General features: G+C 37.9%; 2 protein-coding genes across 11 annotated transcripts in view; one reads left to right on the top strand and one right to left on the bottom strand.

Annotated features, from left to right (window-relative positions):
• ZNF518A (zinc finger protein 518A) overlaps positions 1–21,536 on the bottom strand; it is a 62,581-nt gene that overhangs the window by 7,005 nt on the left and 34,040 nt on the right. The window contains exons 3-4 of one of the 3 annotated variants that reach the window (XR_012650133.1): positions 11,540–11,670; positions 10,802–10,959 (exon numbers count right to left, since the gene is read on the bottom strand). The gene's annotated coding sequence lies outside the window, so the exon portion shown is untranslated. Of the gene's footprint in view, positions 1–2,867; positions 2,977–10,801; positions 10,960–11,539; positions 11,671–21,536 lie in introns of all 3 variants that reach the window. The other 2 variants (XR_012650134.1, XR_012650132.1) reach the window with 2 other exon arrangements.
• Positions 1–21,536, top strand: part of BLNK (B cell linker) — a 108,230-nt gene that overhangs the window by 67,990 nt on the left and 18,704 nt on the right. For 5 of the 8 annotated variants that reach the window (XM_075026123.1, XM_075026126.1, XM_075026129.1 and 2 more), the window contains 8 exons: positions 8,007–8,072; positions 13,773–13,829; positions 15,873–15,922; positions 16,894–16,934; positions 17,819–17,975; positions 19,196–19,365; positions 19,847–19,928; positions 20,698–20,778. In XM_075026123.1, the coding sequence (XP_074882224.1) occupies positions 8,007–8,072; positions 13,773–13,829; positions 15,873–15,922; positions 16,894–16,934; positions 17,819–17,975; positions 19,196–19,365; positions 19,847–19,928; positions 20,698–20,778 (704 nt within the window). Of the gene's footprint in view, positions 1–562; positions 784–8,006; positions 8,073–13,772; positions 13,830–15,872; positions 15,923–16,893; positions 16,935–17,818; positions 17,976–19,195; positions 19,366–19,846; positions 19,929–20,697; positions 20,779–21,536 lie in introns of those variants that run through there. The other 3 variants (XM_075026125.1, XM_075026130.1, XM_075026131.1) reach the window with 2 other exon arrangements.

Below are 21,536 nucleotides of genomic sequence, written 5' to 3'. Positions count from 1 at the left end.
AAGAGAGATCGACAGCTGCTTTGTGAAGATTATGTAGAGGGCATACGCAGATGAAAAGTATAATCAATATTTAGCCTTTCTGTGTGTACCATGTAAACACACACCTGCTCTAATTATGGGGTTTGCCTCTAGACAAAATAGTGGATGATTGAAAAGTGAGCAGAATAGGATGTTATTAAGACTTTAAAAAAAAAATCAACACTCTTGACAAAACTGAACTATTTATAGGCATTTCCTCTTGCGCATCTCATGAACACAGCAGAATACAACTCGTTGTTCCTTCTTCCTCTCAGATAGGTATCTGTAATTGACTTCTCCCCATAAGCAAGCCTCTTTCAACTTTTCTTCACAGCTTTGATACAGCTTTACAGATAAAGATCAAAGGCTCAGTGCCTTGAACTGATGGTTTGGTGTCGCAGGTTACCACCTCCAGCTCCAAAGTTCCTCCCCTCCTGTCATGAAAGGCACTGCAGGGGGTGGGCTGCCATAAGTCCCCAGAGTGGATGAGGGGCAGTAAGCCCCTGTCTTAGACCAGCAGCTAACTGAAGCAGTTTATCTGATTGCACCTCAAGAATTCAGCTATGTGTTTATGCATTACACACATGTAACAGCCATTGAAAACACCAGCTCCAACCCAGCCAGCTGATGCCAACCTGCATTTCCTTGCAGAGGAATTCCATTCTTGCTGTTACAGGTAGCGTACGGTATATGGGTGTGTGCATGTGGAGATCCGAAGCACCTGAAGGAGGCCTAACGAGAGGAAATAGATGCTTTCTTTATTTGGTAATTTCCTCTTGCTTTCTACTGAGCAATTAGAAGGGAGGTGGAAGGGGGTAGAGTTGTTTTATATAATTAATTGGGTTGGTTTAGATGTACAAAACTGGCAAGTAATATGAAAATACATCTTATGAAGACACCCAGTTCACTGAGATCCATGTTATTCCACAATGACTGTGTCAGAAGCACTGTGTTAATGGAAGCCTATTGGAAGAAAGGTGGTACTTTTCTTGTTTGTTAATTTAGTTTGGGAAGATAGATCAAGATAAGAGCTTAAAGCTTTTCAAAATCTCAAGTGGTACTTTTAAAAATCCCCTTCTAGGTAAGCAGGTTCCCCCCCACCCCCAGCAAGCAGTAGTATTCCCTTTTGTCCAGAAACAATAACTCACTTAATTTGGTCACCTGCACACCTGTTTATAAAACTAAAGGCTAATAGAAACACAAAATAAAGACCAGCTGGGGAGAAGGTGGTGGAATAACTGTGCTGTGAGAAGCAGTAAAGGAGGGGGCTGGGCATGCTGTTCCTTCTTTATTTTCATGTTTTAATGTGGTTTTTTGAAATAAGAGGTAGCTGTAGTAATTTTTAATTTTCTGCTCTTTAAGTTTTGTTTTTTATCTTCTAATAACTCAGCTTTTATTCTCCAAATTCCATTATAGTCTCCCTTGCTTTCTGTTTTCTTTTTTGTGGTTCTTTTCTGTAAAACTTTATAGCTGAAGCAGGTGGGGGGTTGGGGGGATGTTTTTGATTTGAGTCTAAATTTGTATTTACTAAATCCCATTCTATGTTTCCAATGCTAAGCATTTGAGTTTGCCTGAAAGTCAAGAAATAAATACTTTTTTTTTTTGGTCATCTGTTATGCTGCCTTTCTCAAGACAAAAATGAGGGCTACACGTAACTTTAAGTGAATGGAGGTAGTAATATCTGCAGAAAATGGGAGTTTCTAGACACAGAACTACAGGGTGCCCTCTCAGTGAGAAACAGATGTACCCAAAAAGGTATAAGAACTGAAACTGGAGTGCAAACTGATTTACAGGGTGATGATTTTTTTTTAATTAATATTATTATTACTATTTTGAAACTAATTCAGCTTCATCAGTTAAAGATTTAACTGATGTTAGGAAGAGGAGGAGGAATATGTGGGTCACTTAATATTGAATGTGTCAATATTGCTTACAAAGCTTCCCTTGCAGACCTGTCTGAATATATCCTGTTCAAAATTCTGCCCTTTTTTAACTAAAGAAACTGGTCCGTGAGCGCAGATGGGGATTTTTCAAGGGGCAAAACAGATAATTCAGACAGTCCTATAAGCACCAGAAATTTAATGAGGCGTAATTCTAATCTTCCAGATAAACACAAATAAGTATGCTTGTAATACAGAAAACTTCCTGTGATTCATTTAAAACTGGTTTTTGTTTTGCCACCACTCCCTACTGACGCTGCAGTCAGCCCTGTTTCCAAAAACATTATCAGCACCACTCCCAACTGCAAGGGCACACATCTGTGCTCGCAGCCAGAGGCACTGAAGCAACCATGCCCAGTCCTCCCACCCTGGAGACCATGTAGTATATTCTTACAGCAGAGGGGTGTCACTCGCTATGGGCTGTCACTCGCCACCTGACATAGGCAGCTGCACAGCTAAAATACTGACAACCGATGTGCACACCGAAGGTCCAAAGTACTGGATTCACTGTTCACACAAGTGGGTGAACCGTGCCGTTTGTGTACACAGGAGATCCCTCTCTGTTCCCAGGAGCGGGGGGAGGCTGTGCCCACTGAGGAGCCATTCATGCCAAGCGCTCTGAGCCACAATATACATATCTACATAATACATATTTGTAAATGTCTTCACAGATTTATAATAGTGATAAATACAGTTTCTCAAAAATTAGTCTAAATGGTGGGAGAATTCCTTATTACACAGATCTGTCTGAAATTAAGACAGACTCCTCTTTCTCAAGTCTGAGGACTCTGTACCTCATCTTGCATTTGAGTTGAAAGCTTATTACTCGCTTTATTTTTCTTCATGTTATTTATATTTTTCTCTTTTTTAAAAAAAATATTTTAACTTTGGAAAGCTTTTGTGGGATACCTTGTATGCAAAAGAGCCAGAAGCTTCCAGCTGATGTTTGAGTGGGGATGTGTCACAGGCCAGGCCCACGCATTGCCCTTCGCTTGACATACCTTCTGCATACGCTGAGCTGTGACCAGATCAAAGAGAAGGTGGTTTTGTTTCAGTTGTTTTATCTCGAGGCAGCTCTGCAGTCCTTCAGCACAGCTAGGTATTTTGTGACAGAGCAAATCCTTCTTTCAGTGTATATTGTATTTGCAATGGTAAACCCTTCCACCTTCCTTTACATAGGTATCACAGCTAGTGACCCCTCTGTCAGTACATCTGATAATCCTGAATTGCTGGAGGTCAAAATTGACAACATATGAAAAATAGCAACACAGGGCTAAAAGGTGTTTCCTTTTAGGATTCATTGAACAGTCTAATGTTTTTGTAAGAAACCTCAGATTTTTTAGAAGCACCTAGAGCCAAGGCTTCTGACGTGCGGAAAACGGACTCCACAATCGTTGAGATTGTAAAGTAGGTATGTTCATTCAGCGCTGGGCAGCCCGGGGGGTAGTCCCACCAAAGTTGTGCGCGCCTGACTTGGCAGTTTGCTTTAAATTTAGACAGTCAAGTGTTACATATACATAGAGTTTCGCAATACGCCTATACATAGGCATTACCTATCCCCGCTTCATATTAAAATTAGCTCCAGGAAGTCATTTTCATAGTCTCCTCTCAACTGCACTTGCACAGTGCCTCCTTATGGCGGTCGTCTGGTGGTCGTGAAGATGAAGGCTGTATGTCTTCTTCACGGTGAACTCTTAACCTTCTGTCTCTGCGCAGACTCAGTTGCTCCTTGGCATTTGTCCAAATCACAAGGCCTGTCTTGGCTGGTTCTTGGGGTCAACTGCTGCTTCTTATCAGGGACTATCTCCTGTCCCAGCCAGCCTCAACAATGCAAACATTAAACATCACTTCTCATCCCCTTGGGCCATGTCTACCTCCATTGAAACTTCTTTAACTTCATTATAAGCTAGATAATTATTACACAATTCCTATCTACATTCATATATCTACTATATCTACTAAGGTTCCTTTGGTTCCGTGTCTCATTTCCATCTGCAGAAGTTTGAAAATCTATCCTGTGTGCAGTGAGTTCCTGATCAAAGGGTCCCATCCAGTCTATACCTGTCACAATTAAACCAGATCTCAAAATAGCTATCTATTGCTGAAGTTTTTTCAGATATTAACAGTGACACAGGCGGCACCTTTATCTGCAAGCCTGATTTTACATAAAGAGCTCTCAACCAAGTTGAATGAAGAGTTGGTGCTTGTAGTTAAGAGGCAACTCTTAAGTTTGACCTCTTAACTATCTTTAATTACATGCAATGCAAAGTAAAACTAGCATTACTTATTATTTTCATTTACAGTATTAGCTGATTGAGGTCCTTGAATGTTTCTAGTATCTGTTCATCCCAAGAGAAAAACTAGAGAATAAACATTAGTTGGTAACAAGGTCGTGACTCAGATGTGCTGTGAAGAAAGAAGGTTGTAGTTATGTACCTGAAGCAAGGGCTGTCTACACTGGGCCATGGTAGCCTCCATTTCCTAGATACCCTCAGGGCTGCTGCTCTGGTAAGCGTCTCCCACAGTGAACCTCTTTACTTGGAGTATCGTCTTAAGTAAAGTTTTTGAGAGCTAGACAAAAAGTATTTGAGAGCTAGTCAGATATGCAGATCCAGGTAAACTGTTGCCCTTTTGTGCTTCACTTTCCTCATCACTCTGGAATGGCCTTTGGGCTTGGGTTTGAGACCCTTAAGATTTGGAGAATCCTCTTGCTATAGGCTTTGCTATCTGCCTCTCATGTTTTCTACTGTCTCTCTAAAATCACAAGTCAGACAGCTCTTTGTAAAACTTGTCAGTTATAGCCTATTATATTGGCTGGCACCTCAAGAAATCTCAGCCTCTAGCTAACTGGACAGACTGGTTTTTGCAGCTTGTTCAACTTCATGGGTCAAAGGGGATTCCACTTGAACTGGAGGTCATCCATGCCTGATGACTTCCTACCCTTACCACTATAGAGTGCTCTGGTTATCTGCTTACTCTTACAGGCTTGATACAAGTTGAGTTGTCCAGAAGCAACAAACTAAGTATTCCAGCAGTTCCTGCAAGAGCTACGTACCTTAAAAAATTCACACAAATACATATTAGCTACTCCCTAATTTATCACAATTTGTAATTAGAAAATGAAATAGCTCCAGAAAAAGAATGAGGAAGAAGAGGCAGAGATGTTTAGGAAATTTGATTATGCAAAAATAGGAATGTTCTGATTTCAGTCCATCTGCATGGGAAAAATAATTGATCACACCAGTAGCGGCATGTGTGATTATTTCTAATTTAAATGCATCTTTTTTTAAAAATGGAAATATGTATTAAAATGCTCTTTTAAACTATAGCCTTATTCAGTGCATGTGGAACACCTGTGATAGTCTAACCAATTCACCTAAATATGATCAAATGAAAAGCAAACTGTTCTGGGTACTCATAGTTATGAATTTTGGGGTGGGTTTTATTTGTGTGCGTGTGTGGATTTTTTTAGAGACCAAAGTGACAATATAAAATAAAATCAGTCACACGAAAAATGAAACACCTTTTTTCAAAATAAAGCCATAATTTTGCTATTGTAAAGATGTATTAATGTCAGAGATGAGCAATAAGCAATATTCAGCTCTAAATCTACAGTTAGATGGGGGGGGGGGGGAGTGTGCTATCTTTAACAAACAATAAATACAGGAAGAAAAATAACTGATGCTTACGTGCATTTCTAATTAAAGGCTGGAAAGCCCTTTATGAAAAGGACACAAACACTTGCAAACAACCATTCTCCCCAAACTAGAACTAAACCATTTACTTCTCCCCTCATTCTTTTCATTCCTCATTACTTTTCATTTATAGACACTGCTGGTGCCAGCTGGGGCACAAGACAGAACCAGTAAACTGCAGAACATGGCTATTTGTGACGTTTCAAGCATAACCAGAAGCTGAGTCTATTAGGGGAAAAAAAAAAAAACAAACAGAAAAGCAGAAGTTCTTCTGAGATCTTCACCCCAGATTTGCAGATTTAATGTATCTGCTTAGTTTAGATAATAATCCAAGCTATTCTTAGAGATGTAGTGCATTGTTGCAGGAAATCTCAAAACATTTTGCTATGCCCATTTCTCACACCTGTAAGTAATTTATTTTTTTTGTATCAGCAGGTAACACTATATCCTTTTGCTGTAAATTAATAGTATGAATTTTGAGCATAAATTAAAGATGTGCTTGTGAATTATTTGTCAGTTGCTCTCATGGTTTGTTTGGGGGTTTTTTTTGCTGAGTTTAGAACCTAAAAAGAGTAAGTTCAGTTGTTTTTTTAAGTAAGACTGGGCAAAGATTTAGGCTCTAGGAATACTCTTTAAGTATCAGACCCATGATGTAGCCTGTCAGAGCAGGATATTTCACGTTGTTGTATTACAGGGCTGCTGAAAACATGGAATATCCTTCAATTCCAGCTGACGTAATGAAAGGATCAGATTTTTCTGTCCTGTTAATAAACATTATTAAGACTAAAATTAAACTTCGTTATTTATTTCAGGATTCCAGAAACTTACGAGTACTCAGTTGTTTAACTGTTCTTTTTAAGCAAGTCTCATAAAGTGGGATTAATTGTCACTAACTACCACAATGACTCTAAAATCAGTAGCAGAGGTAGGAAGGTCCCTTTCAGCATAAGCCTGATACTCAACCGCTACCTGATGCCTTGAGTGGCCACATGTCTGCTCAACCTGAACCACAGACTGCAGACAAATAATCACATCATGTTAGTGCAGTTATTTCATAATTTTTGTTTAGCTAATTCTCATCTAATTCCAATTTAATTTGAAAAAGCTATTTTAATTTTTAAGAGGCAGCAGTAATTACTAATGATGAAGCTGGAAGATAGGTTTTTTTAGTGAAGCTCTATGCATTACTCAACCTTCTGAATAATAAGGTTTCAAGTTTAAAGAAAGCTTTAAAAAAGGGAAAGAATACTTTGATGTTTTTACTTCTCTTTGTAAGCAAAGCTTCCAAGAGTCTTTTGGTAGCCTGACTGTGCATCAGGGATGAGGTAGGCAAGACTAAAATGTGGAATGACAGACAACTTACAACAAAGAGTGGAAGGCAAAATTTTTAAGCCCTTTTTTGAAAAAAATCATTGCTTTCCTTTATTGGTTGTGATAAAATCTTCAGCTTAGGTCTAATAAAAGATACTTAGTTTAGGTAAACAGGAAGAACATAGACTGTGTGAAGAAACTAAAAGTATATATGCATTCTATAGAAGTTTCTAGTATGACCAAGCTTCCAACAGGTTTCACTATAAAATCAGTCTTTTGCAGGAAGTTGTATCTGTGTTCCTGATGTTGACTTGATTTTAGTGGTGTGGTTTTTTAAATGAGAAGGGAGGTGAGATTCTAAATGGTACTTGCTGAGTGAAAAATAAGATATTCAACTTAAATTGCCTTGATAACCAGTAAAATTTTAATGAAGTCAGTGCAGCTGACGAATAACAATAACCTATGATTCCAGATACCAGTCTATGTAACTAGAGTCCTGAGATCAAGAGTTTTTACAGCTAAGAGACACAGATAACTCTAATGGTTTCTCAGATTGCCTGGGCCTGGGAATGTATCATATTCCCCCTTGTATTATAACTGCAAACACTATGGGAATGAGGTAAACTGGCCACTGATAAAATTACTCCTGTAAGGTCAGAAAGCAGAGGGCATTGCCATTATAGCTGTGGAGTGTTGTAAAGTCAGTTCTGAACAAAATGTTAACACTGAAATATTCTAAACTATTAATTTAGGCAATGATGTTCTTTTCTGATGCACTTACTCTTAAATCGATTGTTTAAACTACACTTAATTGTATTAAGGAGAAGGATAACACAAATCGTGCCAAGGAGCTCTGTTAAAAAGGGAGGAAAACTTCATACACGAATTATTTAGCAACTAAACTACTTATTGAACATATATTAAGCATTTCTGATGTGTAAAATGTTACTGGAAATGCATTTCCTGTGTTTTTCTTAATTTATATAAATGGGTGTTCAATCACATGGTAATTTTAATGCTGGCTTTGTTTAATATCTTACAGGAAGCTTCAAAAGATGGTGCATGACATCAAGAAAAATGAAAGTGGGATAATAAACAAGTTCAAAAAGTAAGTTTGAAATGCCAATCGTAGTTTTATCAATTTGGGGAAGTTCAGATTGCTAGCATAGTGTACAGTACTTCAGTGATGGGGCTATGTTATTCTAGAGGGATGTACTTCAGCATATGTAAAGAGCCTCAGTCCAGACTGCAACATGCAGAATTGTCATTACTATTAAGAGTATCATATAGTAGTTGCAGAACTGGTGCCCAACAGGAGGTCGTGTTTGTAGCCCTAAAAAACAGTATTTGGGTAAAATGCATTTTTCTTGCATATTCTTTGGGAATCATCATCGCTTGTTGTTTGGGTGTGCCTTTCTCCTCAGGCCACTGTTTAGGCTACCTGCTGCAATTAAGTTTTCATTTGAGCTCTACCTTGAACCAACTGGTCAAACATCATAGTTACAATTCCCACAAAAATGTTAAGTCCTCTGTGTTTCAGTCCCATAAAACAAACCCCAGCATTACCTAACATCCTATTCCATTAAGAAGTGCTGAACAGCATGCATATTGATGTCACATGCATATGAGTATCATAAAATATTCATGTGTATTTATACATAGAAAGAAATTCCAGTAATTCTGCATCCTTGTCAAATGAATACACTATTCACTGTTTCCAGTCAAACATCTATTTAAACCAATTAGCTATTTAGCACACTTTTTCTTTTTCTTAATGCAATAGCTCATTTGCATTGAACTTCCATTTGGATGCGATTTTCTCATTCAGATGTCTTTCTTTACATGGGTCATTGATGACAAAAGTACTAAGTTCTTTTAATTAGTACACAGTATCTGCAGCGTTTCCAGGACGACCATATTATATTCTAGAAATACAGCTCTTGTACATAAAAGGCACATACAGACATTGTTTAAAATTGTTCTTATAGAGCAACTGTGATGGCTCAGTTCAAGGAAAAGGAAAAGTATGGTTTTAAGAAGAGCTAACGAAGTGATCAGTAGGCTGATGGGAGAAGCAGTAGGGATTTGCCTGGTTTGGTTATGCAAGAGCTCTGGAAAGCTGGCTGGCTCACTTATTGCTCCTGCTGCCAGTCCAGGCAGGGCTGGTGTTCGTGGGGCAGCCACTATCCCAGGCAGAGGAGGGGGATACACTTCTAGAAGCAGCAGCAACCACCTGGCTCTCCTGTTGCACAGGCAGGAGGAGTAACCTTAGGCTGCAAGACCTCCTTTGTGGCCTCTATTACAGTTGTGTTTCTGTCCACAAACCTTAAGCAGGCTCTGATGGTAACACCTGATATATCAGATACATTCTTGAGATTGCTTTTTTCCCTTTACTCATCCTCTTTCACTCTAGCACTGCTGCAATTCACAGTAAATCACAGTCATGTGGTATTATGTACTTGTTATTTCCACATAAGCACAAAGGCAAATTTTTCCCTAAAATGACCCTCTTTCAACTACTTGGATCTTTAATTTAATCTATGTGTTTGTTTTTAACACAGTGTGTATGTAAACAGACCACTGTGTTCAGAGATCTGTCTGCAAAAAAACTCATAGTTTCACCTAGTACTTGCTCCCAGGGAAGAGCTTCTAAGCTGTCAGGGCTGTTGGTGGGTTTTGGGGAGTGGTGTGAGGAGGATTGGTTTTTGTTGGTTTTGCCGCCTTTTAATAAAGGGTGGCTTCCTACTTCACAGTAGTAGTTTAAGTTAATGTTGCAGTGGGTCCAGTTCAAATGTCTCAGAGAGGAAAGCAGATGGCAGAAACAATAGAAGCATCTCAAGTTTATAATTTGAAGCAACAAATTGTCTCCCATAGTTGCCTGGACGTGAATTCTGCTCTTAATCAGTATTGCTCTGACTGTGTATCCTTCCTTGAGAGTAAGAGGAGAAGGACAGAAAAGGGAAAAATAACAAGAACTAAATGTAACTGAAGCTGGGAAGGTCAGAGGTGCCATCATTAAATGTCAGATACAAGACTGCTGCTGTAACACTGCAATTCTTTCATTCTCTCAAGATTAAAAAAAAAGCCACAAAAAAGAGCAGGCTCATAAAAACTCTCTTAATGTATGACTGCAGCATGAGGCTCATGTTTCACCTCCCCCAGCTATAAGAATACAAATTGAGATGTAGAAAAAATACATATACTAATCTTCCTGATACTTTTATGGTTCATCTGAGTTATAGTAGTCTCTTCTGCAATGATGAAGATCAGAAACTTACTCTTATGTTTTTAAAAAATTGAAGAAAAAATTCTCACATTTGCACATGACTTAAGAACTCAAATCTTGAACCCAGCACATAATGAGGCTTGCAATAAAAGCATGAGCTGACAACACTGATAAGGATATGTACAAGAGATGCCAAGCTTCACAGAATTAGAATTGGCTGTATTCCTCTGAATGTGCCCTTCGGGGGCTTTTTTTGTTTGATATTTAGATGCTTTTTCTAAAAAATGTGGTTATCCAGTTGATCACTTCCTCCATTTTAGTTACAGCATTATTTTATTAAATGTCAAGGATCTAAACATGACTGCAGCAGGAAAAAATTGTATTAAAAAAATTGGCTTTATGTAGCACAGTTTTGGAATTTGTCTGTATGCTGGAAAAACATCATTTTGACTCAAATTCAAACCTATTATAAGTAGAAATAATTTTAGAGAAGTCAACTAGTGTACTTGCTTATCCCAAACCTAAAGTTGTCACACATGTATACTGTGAGCCCCTGTTACTTGAAACTGAAAGAATGATCAAATACTGATGAAATACATTTGACATATTACCAGTATTTGTTAAGACACTTCTAAAATCTGGATTGGCTCTTGATTATGCAGAAAAGTAAGATAAGTTCTTGCATCAAGTGTCTTGCTCTCCATTCTAGGTCATCTGCGGGGTGCAGGTGGGGAGGGATATGTCTACCATCAGTGTGTGTCTTAAAGGTCTGCAGAAGGAACAGTGGTGGTTAACAGTAAAGAAAACTACAGATTGTTTCTTCGTTGCTTAAAAGTTCCTGTTGTTTATTCCCCATACTGACTTAAAATTTTCTGACTGTAAAAATATTGCCCACTGCAGGACAGCATTCACCTGCTTGCCCTTAATCACATGCAAAACTGTTTACAACACTGGAGTCCCAGCTGCTGTGCAGATCATGATGTCAAAGAGAATTATGTACTCGGGTGTAGAAGCAATTGGTACAGCCAAAGTTGTATAAACAATGATTGCTGGGGGCATTTTTTCATATTCACATCCTTGGTAATACAGAACGGGGAAGTAAGAGAGAAATCATAGGTTTCACTCTGCAGGATGGTTGCCTATGCTTGAAACACACTGTAAAGACATAGCACTCATCTGTAAATCATAAGCTTTAAGCCTCTAGGCTTTGTTCAGTGGAATCCTACCTCCACTGAAGTTAATGCTAAAAGTCATACTGCCTATACAGCGAAGTCAGGATTTCACCCTAAAGTTCTGGTACGTGCTGACCTACTGTGTTGAATAAGAAACTAGAAGTTCAGGTTACTCACCTTGTTGCAATATCGCATCCTATCAAAACTTCCTTTGCAAAGCCATCAGAAATCACGCAGTTGGTAGTGATTTGTCTAACTGCACACAATCCAAATATGTCCATTTCTTGAAATCACATTTGCCACATGACCTGAAAAATGGAAAGAAGATGCATCTTCATTTCATCTGCTTTACCCAGCTTTTTAGTTGAGTAAGTTTTTACTTCAGATTTGTCTGGTCCGTTTTTCTATACCATTTATAACTTAGGTAGTAACTTCAGGCAGAAAAATGGAGTTGTGTCAACCTGCACAGATGCAACTAGAAGACATCCATGATCAAACCCTTGGCAAAAGGAAAAGTGGTATTTTATGGACAAAACAATGAGAGAAAAGTACTAAAAATCAAGCTGTACCACACTTGGAAGAAGAAACCAGGGAGAAGTATAATACCTAATTTTAACTGTATTCTGAAGAAACATGAATTTCAATGTATAGCTGAATAGAATGTTTTGAGTGTCAGGATTTATATTAATATAACAATATTTCATCGAGTGAAGATATATAAATCACAGCTATATACCATTTCACTGCCACAGCACATTGTAAAGAAAATGTGTGAAAGAGTAGTAATAACACTAAAAAGGGAAAAAAAAAAGGTTAATTTTATTTTGTGCCAGATACTTCCAAAGCCGTAACAAACTATTCCACTAGGTCATGAGAATATAGCTCAGGAAAAGTTCATATGTCATCTGGATTGCGCCTGTTTGGAACTCTGAAAAACTTTTTGGCAAAGTTCAATTAATTTATCTTTTAATTACAGGTGTGATGATCTAGTGCACTTAGGAGTAATACATACTATAAATACTCAACTCTGTAAAGATGTTAATATAATTTTTGTAAAACCTATTAAGTTAAAATGGTTTCTAAGAAGGGAGTGGACTTTGTACAGAGTTAACAACAGAAAAAGTGAAGAACTCTTGAAAACAAAGAGTTTTTAGGCATATCTTAAATGCTGGGGGAGCGAGCAGAAACGTTAGTGAGGAAATGCATCGGTGCAAGAACTAAGTGCTACACATAAAGGGCTGCTACTACATACATGTGGTTACTTTTCGGGGTGTAGCCTGTAAAAGCAAGCATTGCCAGAGCAGAAAACCCAGACCTCAGCTGCAGGTTATTTAAAAATTCTCTGTTTAGTGCAGGAAAACACAAAAATTTGCGATGAACTCAAAGCATGTGATTAATATTTGCAATCCCTGCAGGATTCCTTATGTGAGGAAAGTTAAGCACATGCCTAAATGTTTTGTTGGATCAACCTCAGCATGCTATAGAGGGGAAATCTCAGAATACGTTGTTTTTTAAAATGAAATAGTTTATTCTCCTGGAAGTTATTATGAATCTCTGCATAGTGCATTCTGTCCTTGTGTGAGCAGCATCTAGACCACATTATGTGAAACATCTCAAATGCTATCTGGTTATTTGTTGAAGCTAAAATGTATATAGTAAGATGTGTTATGTTGCTTTTAAAACCTGTAAACAAACTTTCAAAAATGTACTTGGATTTTATTGAGTCCTTTAGAACTGAAATTTCTCAGGGATATTTCAAAATATCTAGAAATTTACTTATTTTCTATTAACTTTTAGAAAAATACTAGTTCCATTCAAGTAAATGGAAACTTGAATTATTTAATTGTGTTCTATCACAGCTAACACAGAGATACTTCACCACCTGTAACTTAAGTCCAGAGTGGAGTAGCACTAGAATATTTTACTTGGAAATTGCATTTGCTATAACTTTATATAACTCTGTTAAAAGATATTTTAGGAAATCATTCTGTCTTCTACTTAAATATGTATGCTCAGTTGGATGGCATTTGATTCTTTCAGTCCCCTCATTAACTTCAGGGGAACAGGACGGAGTCAATTGTCACTCTGCAAGCACCTATGTGGATAATTACATCAGAATCTGAAATAACTCCTTGGCATAGGGGTTATGTCTTTTGAGCTTGCATTGGGGTTTGCACATTGGGTAAAGTTCTGGCTCTTGCAAATCAAAGCTCCAAGTGCTGCAAAAGAGTCTGGATTTCAGTTTTGGCACTCAGTAAATCATACCAGTACAGTAAGAATTATTTCTTTAAGTGGATTTCAATTTTAGAATAAATAACATATTTGAAATGATTCTAGCAAATACAGATATGGCCATGAACTGTTTCAGCTCTGACAGAAACATTATTTCTTTTCTTCTATTGATACTCAGGTTCCAAAATGAACAAGTGGCCTTAATTTGCAAAACTGGGAAAGATACTTGGGATCGGTATGCTATTTCAGAGCTGCACAATGGCATGATAGGCTGCTTGGACACAGACCTCTGTTCTGTGCTTTGTATGCTTTTGTTATAACATATTTACATTTTCTGTCGGGGCCACTGCCAGGATTTATGGGGCCTGGGACAAAGTGTTGAAGTCTTCTGCCTAGCAGCTTGGAAATGTATAATGTGGCTTAAGCCACATACTTTACACTGTGACCCAGCCAGCCTCTTACTATTGCCTCAGTTCCACTATTTTCCAAGTTTCCACCATCTCTGAACAACTCACGATAGACATGTTGCAAAGTATATTAATAGATTTTGGTCTATCCTCCCTAAGACCCAAGATCTGCCCTGGCAGTGGCCCTGGGTTTTTCTTCTAACATGCATGTGCTAACCTGGACAGAAGACAACAGCAGGGCTGTTGAGAATGCTTTTTAATTTACTGTTTGTACACTAAGTTATATTATGCTCCAAGAAGTTAAAGACTCGGAGGAGGCAGCTATCCATCATTAGTATTGTTAGTAACAAACAAAGCAGGAAAACACTTCAAAAATAACATGGCTAGATTGGTTTTGGTTTGGTTTTTTTGGTGGGGGTTTTTTGAGCTTTAGCAATGCCTGCACTATTTATTCATTGATTCATGCAAGTGCTTTTTTTTTTTTTTTTTTTACTATCTGAACAGAATTCCATGAATTCAACTCAAAAGTAGTCAAAGCATTTCTCAAAATAGATGGGAAAAGTTTGTAAATTGATGTGTTGGTGCCAGCATGCCACCACCCTGAGTTACCTTGGTACCTGAACCATGATACCTAAAGCAGCATGCTCAGGACCAAAATACCGAGTGTCAAATTCTTGTGGTAAAGCAAAATTTGTAGACATCACTATTGCTCAAAGATCATAAGAAACATTTTAAATTCTTTGTGGACAATTTCTTTGTAAATATTTTCCTTATTTGCAAATGAATTTGTTAGGACCTAATTGAAGAATGAGTGAAACCATCAGTTCAGTGGACAAAGGTTCAGGTCCATGGAGAGGTCTCATCAGTGCTACAGGGAAGCTGTCACACAATGTTCAAAAGTCACTTTGAAGAGTCATTTTAATGTAAATTGTGTTAATGTTTTATGGCTACAAAAAGCAAAGGATTTTTTTTCTCTTCAGATGCATCAGTCTGGCCTCTGATATCACATCTGCACCATTAGTTTTGACTTTAAACCCAAATTCTTCTCTTTTTTTTTTTAACAGGGTAATGAGATAATTGATATATCAGCTGACTGTAATTCAGTGTCTTCTCTGGACAACTGCAATTTAGTAAGCAGGAGCATACATATATATACACATATATGTATGAAAAGAAGTACACACATACATATGTTTATACACATATATGTATACTCCTGTTTGCTAAATATATATATGCACATACATATACATAAGTATAGTCCTTTCAGTATTTCTACGAATTATCTTTTGATTCGCTGGGTATTACAAATGCTATTATAACAGTATTTACCAAAAAGGGGGCATAACATCATAAAACAATAGTAAGTGGAAACAGAATCTGGCCCTGAGAGACCTGGTATACATTTAAACAGTAATCAGAAAGTAAAGTGCATGCAAAATGATAGTTATAAAAATATGACTGGAGAGTGCTACACCACTTTCTTATGCCATAGTCTTAGCAAAGCCTCTGTGAGCCTGAACAGATTGTCATCTTCAGGTAGATGTGCATTTATCTCTGACCCCTATGTTAGTTGTTCCTGCATTGGAAATGAAGAGGAGGGTGGGTGGGCGGGCGGGCAAGGAAGCTGTTCTTTCAAACTATGTTTTTAGGAAAAAAAAAAATCATCTCAGATTAGATTCTAACTTCTTATCTGTTTCTAGCTTTTCAAAGCATTCTCCTGCAGCTATTTGCTAAGCATCTGTGATGGTAATCTGTATTTCTTCAGCTGCAGGTATCTTTTGTTATCAGCTTTTTTATGTGTCTTGCTAATGCTCCCTTCTAGTGAATGTTACTTATTAGATCATAAATGTAATAATTATTGTTTACAGGCTAAAAAAAAAACCTCCACCAAGTCTACCACAAAGGGATTATGCTTCAGGTATGGCTGTATTAATGTAAATTTAAACTGCATGTCTGTGTATGTTTGATACCTATACACCTAACAGTATTTCAGCTATACATTTCCTCATAATTTGTTTTTAATGAGAGGACAGGATACCATTATCAACAACTCTGAAGGTAGTTCACACATCTGAAATGAGAGGCAAGCAAAACATGGCAAGTTGTCCCAGTGTGAAGAAAGAGTAGCAAGTAGCTACTCCTTCAAATTCAGTATTTACCAAGGTTCTCCATGTAGGCTGCTCTAAAAATGGAGAAATCACATCCAGTCCCTCTCTGCCCGAAGTCGTGGTGTAAAAGTAAATAGGGAAAAAATTGAACAAACAGATCATCACAGATATTCAGAATCTTAATACTATTAATGCAACGATGATGTCATGAGTTATCTTAGAGGTAGAACTATACTTACTTATACACCACTGCCCACAAACTAGGTCATGCCAATTTTACAAGTTAACAGCTATCTTGTTAAGGAAACAACAACATGAAAACTGAAGCAAAGAGGATGGAGTTTGCAATTTATCAGATAATTTTTCCATATTTAATGTAAACTCTTGTAATTTGTGTGCTGTCCTGGAGCTTTAACCAAGAAACAACAAAGTGCAAGGCCCAGAGGTCAGCGATAGTTCTGTTATGTAGAAATTGTTAGTCCTACTTAAAAATGAGATGCGTTAGAAGGACACTTTGGATAAAGGGCATGCTCTGCTGTTCAGACCACGTGCAGCTTGCCATTTTCTAATGCTTTTCCAACAGCTCCGAAACAATTTAAAAAACAAGCAAGCAGGCATTTAATTTACTATTCAGTCCAATGTGTTGCTCTGAACTGTTTAGGAAATTTTGACCACTTTTTTTTTAACTGAATATGATAAGTATGGATTGAAAAAAACAATCTAAGATAAACGTTTATGTTCGCTATTCCATATCCTTGAATAACTCTAATGTTTGGTTTAGAACATGCAGGCAATGAAGAGGAACAATGGTCAGATGATTTTGTAAGTACATATTTTGGGGTAGTAGGAGGTTACTGTAGCAACAAGTGAGCACAAGCAATAATAATAATAATAGAAGTTTATTTTTGAATCATCTACTTGTGGTTGAACTTAATGCTACTGAAATGTTGTCTTATTTTTTACATCAGCATTATTTACAAGTAGCCACTGATTTTTAGCTACCTCAATTTTTTCTCCATTCAACTTAGAAGTACATTCAGAAGCACTGTCAGTGGTAGCCATGCATGCTAAGCTTTTTGGATAAGTAAGCGCATGGCATCAATTTGAGGGACTTCTCAAACTGAACAATAATTTCAGAAACCAGTAAGATCTTTTATTTAGGGGAGGGAAGATGGGAGGGGTGAGGAGGGGAAACCACTTCTTAAAAATGAAAAACTTCCAGTAAGATTTTAGAGAATACTAGAATGAAGCAATTCATGGTCATCAGCCGTGTAAAGTAATGGTACAACTATCAGCCTGAAGTGACTAGTTTCCTTCTGGAGTTAGATCCCGAGTACCCTTTTAATAGGAGAGGAAGTGACAGGACACATCAAGAATCACAGCTGGAACTAGGAAAGAACTGTCCTGTGAAGGGAAACAAGCTGTTGGTCCATAATTTGAAGACTGAGCTGCGGGTGTGAAAGGACTCCTTGGAGATAGCAAGGAGACAGGGAGCAGGGAGCTCTGGGGAGGAGCAGAAGGGGAGGCAGGCAGGACTGCCAATTTATTTAGAGGGGGAGCAGTAAAAGTGGAGCGTAACGTGTCCTTTTAAGGATACACTCTTGTAATTTAGTTAATTGTACTCCTGCAAGGATATTTGTGTCATACACTGCTATGAAGCTGTAAGTATGTTATGAGATTAGAAATGGCAAGTTCTGTCTTTCTAGGACAGTGATTATGAAAATCCAGATGACCACTCTGACTCTGAGATGTATGTGGTCCCAAGTGAAGAGAATCCTGATGACAGCTATGAGCCGCCTCCAAGTGAGCAGGAGAAGAAGAAGATTCCCTCCGCATTCCCTATTTCTAGGGGTGAATACGCAGGTAGTTATGGAATAGTTGACTATGTCAGCTTGATAATTGCTTATTTATCAGTACCAGAAGAGAAGTGGCCTCAAATGGACTAACCTGTCCTTTCCTCAAGAGTTTGCTTTTAAATCTGACAATCAGGTCTTCAGCTTTCAGGGTTATGATTTGTTACTACAGCATCAAACAGGTTAGTATTGCTGGTAGTAATGTTTAGAATTTAAATATAATGTGTCACAGAGGCTTTGATAGACATGTACTAACTACAAAATTCAAGCAAAGATATGGGAGATATCACTAACTTGGCCCCAGATTCATCCACGTATTTTAATGCAGGAATTCATATTGAAGATTAAGCACATAAGACTAGACAGGTTCCTTCTTAATCTTTTCTGTATCTCAAATCATTATTCCAAAAGCAGTAAAACAGAGGACAAAGCAGCCCAAATATTCACTCCATATTGTCCTTCAAGATTGGAGGATAAATATCTGAAAAACAGGACAGGATCAAGATTTTATTTACATCAGTCCAGCATAAAAGCATTTTTTTCTTCCTGTTTTGATTCTTTTCAACCATGGGCAGATCGCACTGAAGTAAATGGAAGTTAGCTTCAGTTAGATGAAGATTTGAGCCATGGGGAAAAGAAACATTGGCACGATGCCTGTTTTCAGTTTTGTATGATACAAGACTGTTACTGGTTATAGAATAATCATCCAAGTGCTAAAATGCCACATATGTACTCATAGAAGTTCATCAGCACTTTACCTATGTGTTCTTTGAAAAGGGGAGGAGTTTTAAAAATGACACCCCAAAGGACCTGGCATAATTTCTGTTTCAGTCCCACCCTTTGTGCTGTGTAACAGTTGTCTTTTTTTCATGTGTCAGATATGTTTTTTCTCACTTCCTAACACCAAAGTTCATACTAGCACAGGATATACTAACTAATGGACTATACCACCCAGCCACCACCTTTTCCCTAAGGAGTTAAACAGCTGTTCATACAACAGTCAGCGTCTAAGCACCCTCTGCAGGTGATACAGAGGACTATGTTGCTACCCTAGATGATCAAATAGGACCAGTTTGCACACAAGTCTCAACATCAGGACCAGCATACACTCAGGTCTGCCTTTTGACTTGAGCTGCAGCCACAGTAAAGACTTGTTTGCACAGGTAGTAGAAGATGGTCCAGAGGCTAATGTGTAATTCTTACTAAAACTGTTTTCTTCCATATTGAAAGACAACCGCACCAGTCACCAGCAGCTTCCTCCCATCAACAAACCTCTCCCGAGTACAGCCAGTCCAGCCACGTCCAGACCAAAGAAACCATCCGTGCCATCCCTGCCACTGCCACCTCCTGCTGCAAAACCAAAAGTACCACCGAAGCCTAAGGAGTGTAGTGATGATGAGGTAATGTTTATAGATATACTTGTTTTGACAGTTTAAATGACCGATGACCCTGCGCCAATCGTAAGATAGACTACACAGCAATGCTGTGGCCTGGTCCCTTTCGTAGTCTGTATGGTACCATAGCATTTTGTACATCACAAGCAGTGACCTGCAAGTACCATGCTGATTCCTAGGGGATATCTGCCTACTTCAAGTATCAAGGAGGCTCGTTCATAACAAGCTGCAGGGGAAAGAGCAATCTCAAAGGCTACCCCAGGACCAAAGGAAAGGGAGGGCTTTTATCCACCAGTCTAGAACGGGAGTAATTTGGTCAAGGGTTTTCAGTCTTGGGGAATCTCATCCACATAGGATGATAAATGTCTGAAATAGCAGTCACTGTGAAATGGCAACTATTGTAAACTGCTGCCAGGGCTTCAATCCCAGCAGTTTGTTGATATGATAGAGGTTTAACTGGTAGATTTTTGTCCTGTGTTTCTCATAGGATAATTACATCGTGCCAGTGGACAATGACGACGATAACTATATTGAACCCACAGAAAGCAGCATGTCATTACCTACAAGACGTGAGTTTTGGTCATTTAAGCTAATAATTATTGCCTTGCTAGAAACAACAGTGGAAAAAGTGGATGAAATTAATGCCTATTTCTAGGGTTCAAAGAGTGCAGGTGCAACTATTAAAGAGAACTCAGCCTGAAAAAAGGCAGTTGGCTCCTTTGGCCCATGACAAGGCCAAGGAAAATTATTTTTAACTTTATTGGAAGCCATGTTTAATTCCGGCCTCTCTCACTCAGCTGTTTCAAAGTCCAGCCCTTGTACAGCCAGGAAGCTTTTCGTGGTATGTCATCTCCCTCCTCATCCAAGGGAGCCACAGCATTAAAATCCTTTGTTTGCTGAAGTGCCTCAATAGAAGAACAAGCCTTTTTAGATTTTCAGTAGATAAAGACAGACTTTGATTCATTTTATTTTTTTTTTACCTCACTATTTGAAGTATATTTAGCTGGAGAGTGAAACTACTACAGTCCAAAGGTGAAAAGTAAACAGAGAAGGGTATGTAGATCTGCTCTCTGACATTACTGACCATATCAAACCTATTCAGCAAGGCATGAACACTGAATAATGTTTCCCTTTTAAAATTAGAGTTGCTTTCTGCCTCACTTGGTTTGTTCAAGGTTACACAAAAAGGATATCACTTGGACCACCTTAGTATTTGTTCTTATTGTAAAAATGCTACTTTGTTAGTTTTTAATACATATATGTGTATATATATAAATATATGTGTGTATATACATACACGCACAAGTATATATGTATATGAATAAAATATGTTTTTAGCTTCTGTGAACAGACTTATGAAGACAACAAAGTCAGCCCCCACTAATTCTCCAAAGCCTTCTCTTACTTCTGATATGCAAGGTATGTGAAGTTTGTATCACTGTTAAAATAACCTAAGACTGAGGAATATTAAATTACACTTGATGTATTCACAACACAAACCATATGACATACTTCAGTAAAACAAAAATATGTTCCCCTTTAGGTTTTTCTATGTTGTAGCCATTGGTTTGCCTAGCTTGAATAGTAAGTCTGTATTGAACATGAATAAAACTAGAACAAGTCATTTGCCCCAAACTGATTTATTTTTAGTCTTTTGCTGTAGTGGAGGAACACAAATTGATTGATACAGCAAGAACAATTACAGGACTCAGTACGTTAGTAATCCCATTTCACTATAGGAATCAAGACTCAATAGTTTAAAACCACATCAAGATTCAGCCTTAAAGAAATTCTGTATAGGCTGATGTTTTGCATGTCCTGTGATAACAGTGTTTACATTTAAGTTATAAAGAGCAATTTATTTGGAAAAAGAAACAAAAGCAGAAGGAAATAACAGGAATCCTATTTGCTTTTGTAAGTGCAGATATACTTGCTTAATCTTCCTTAGCTGTGCTACCTCTGAGTTGTTTTGCATCCTCATCATCTCATTAATTGCTTGGAATGTAACTTTTGCAGGCTGATCACAGAGTTCTTTAAAGGTCTTTGCATATTCATTAGCAATGTCTTTAGCTTTTGCATTGTAAACTACAAAAGTTTTTTTTTCTGAATGACTTAAGATTTTGTGAGTTACTTTTCAGACACCTTAAAATGCCTTTTTCTATCTTAGCCTTTCTATA

This window comes from Buteo buteo, chromosome 4 (genome assembly GCF_964188355.1).
Source record: "Buteo buteo chromosome 4, bButBut1.hap1.1, whole genome shotgun sequence".
NCBI lineage: Eukaryota > Metazoa > Chordata > Aves > Accipitriformes > Accipitridae > Buteo > Buteo buteo.
Note: the sequence above shows the minus strand (reverse complement) of the source record. Positions and strands in the feature narration are given on the sequence as shown.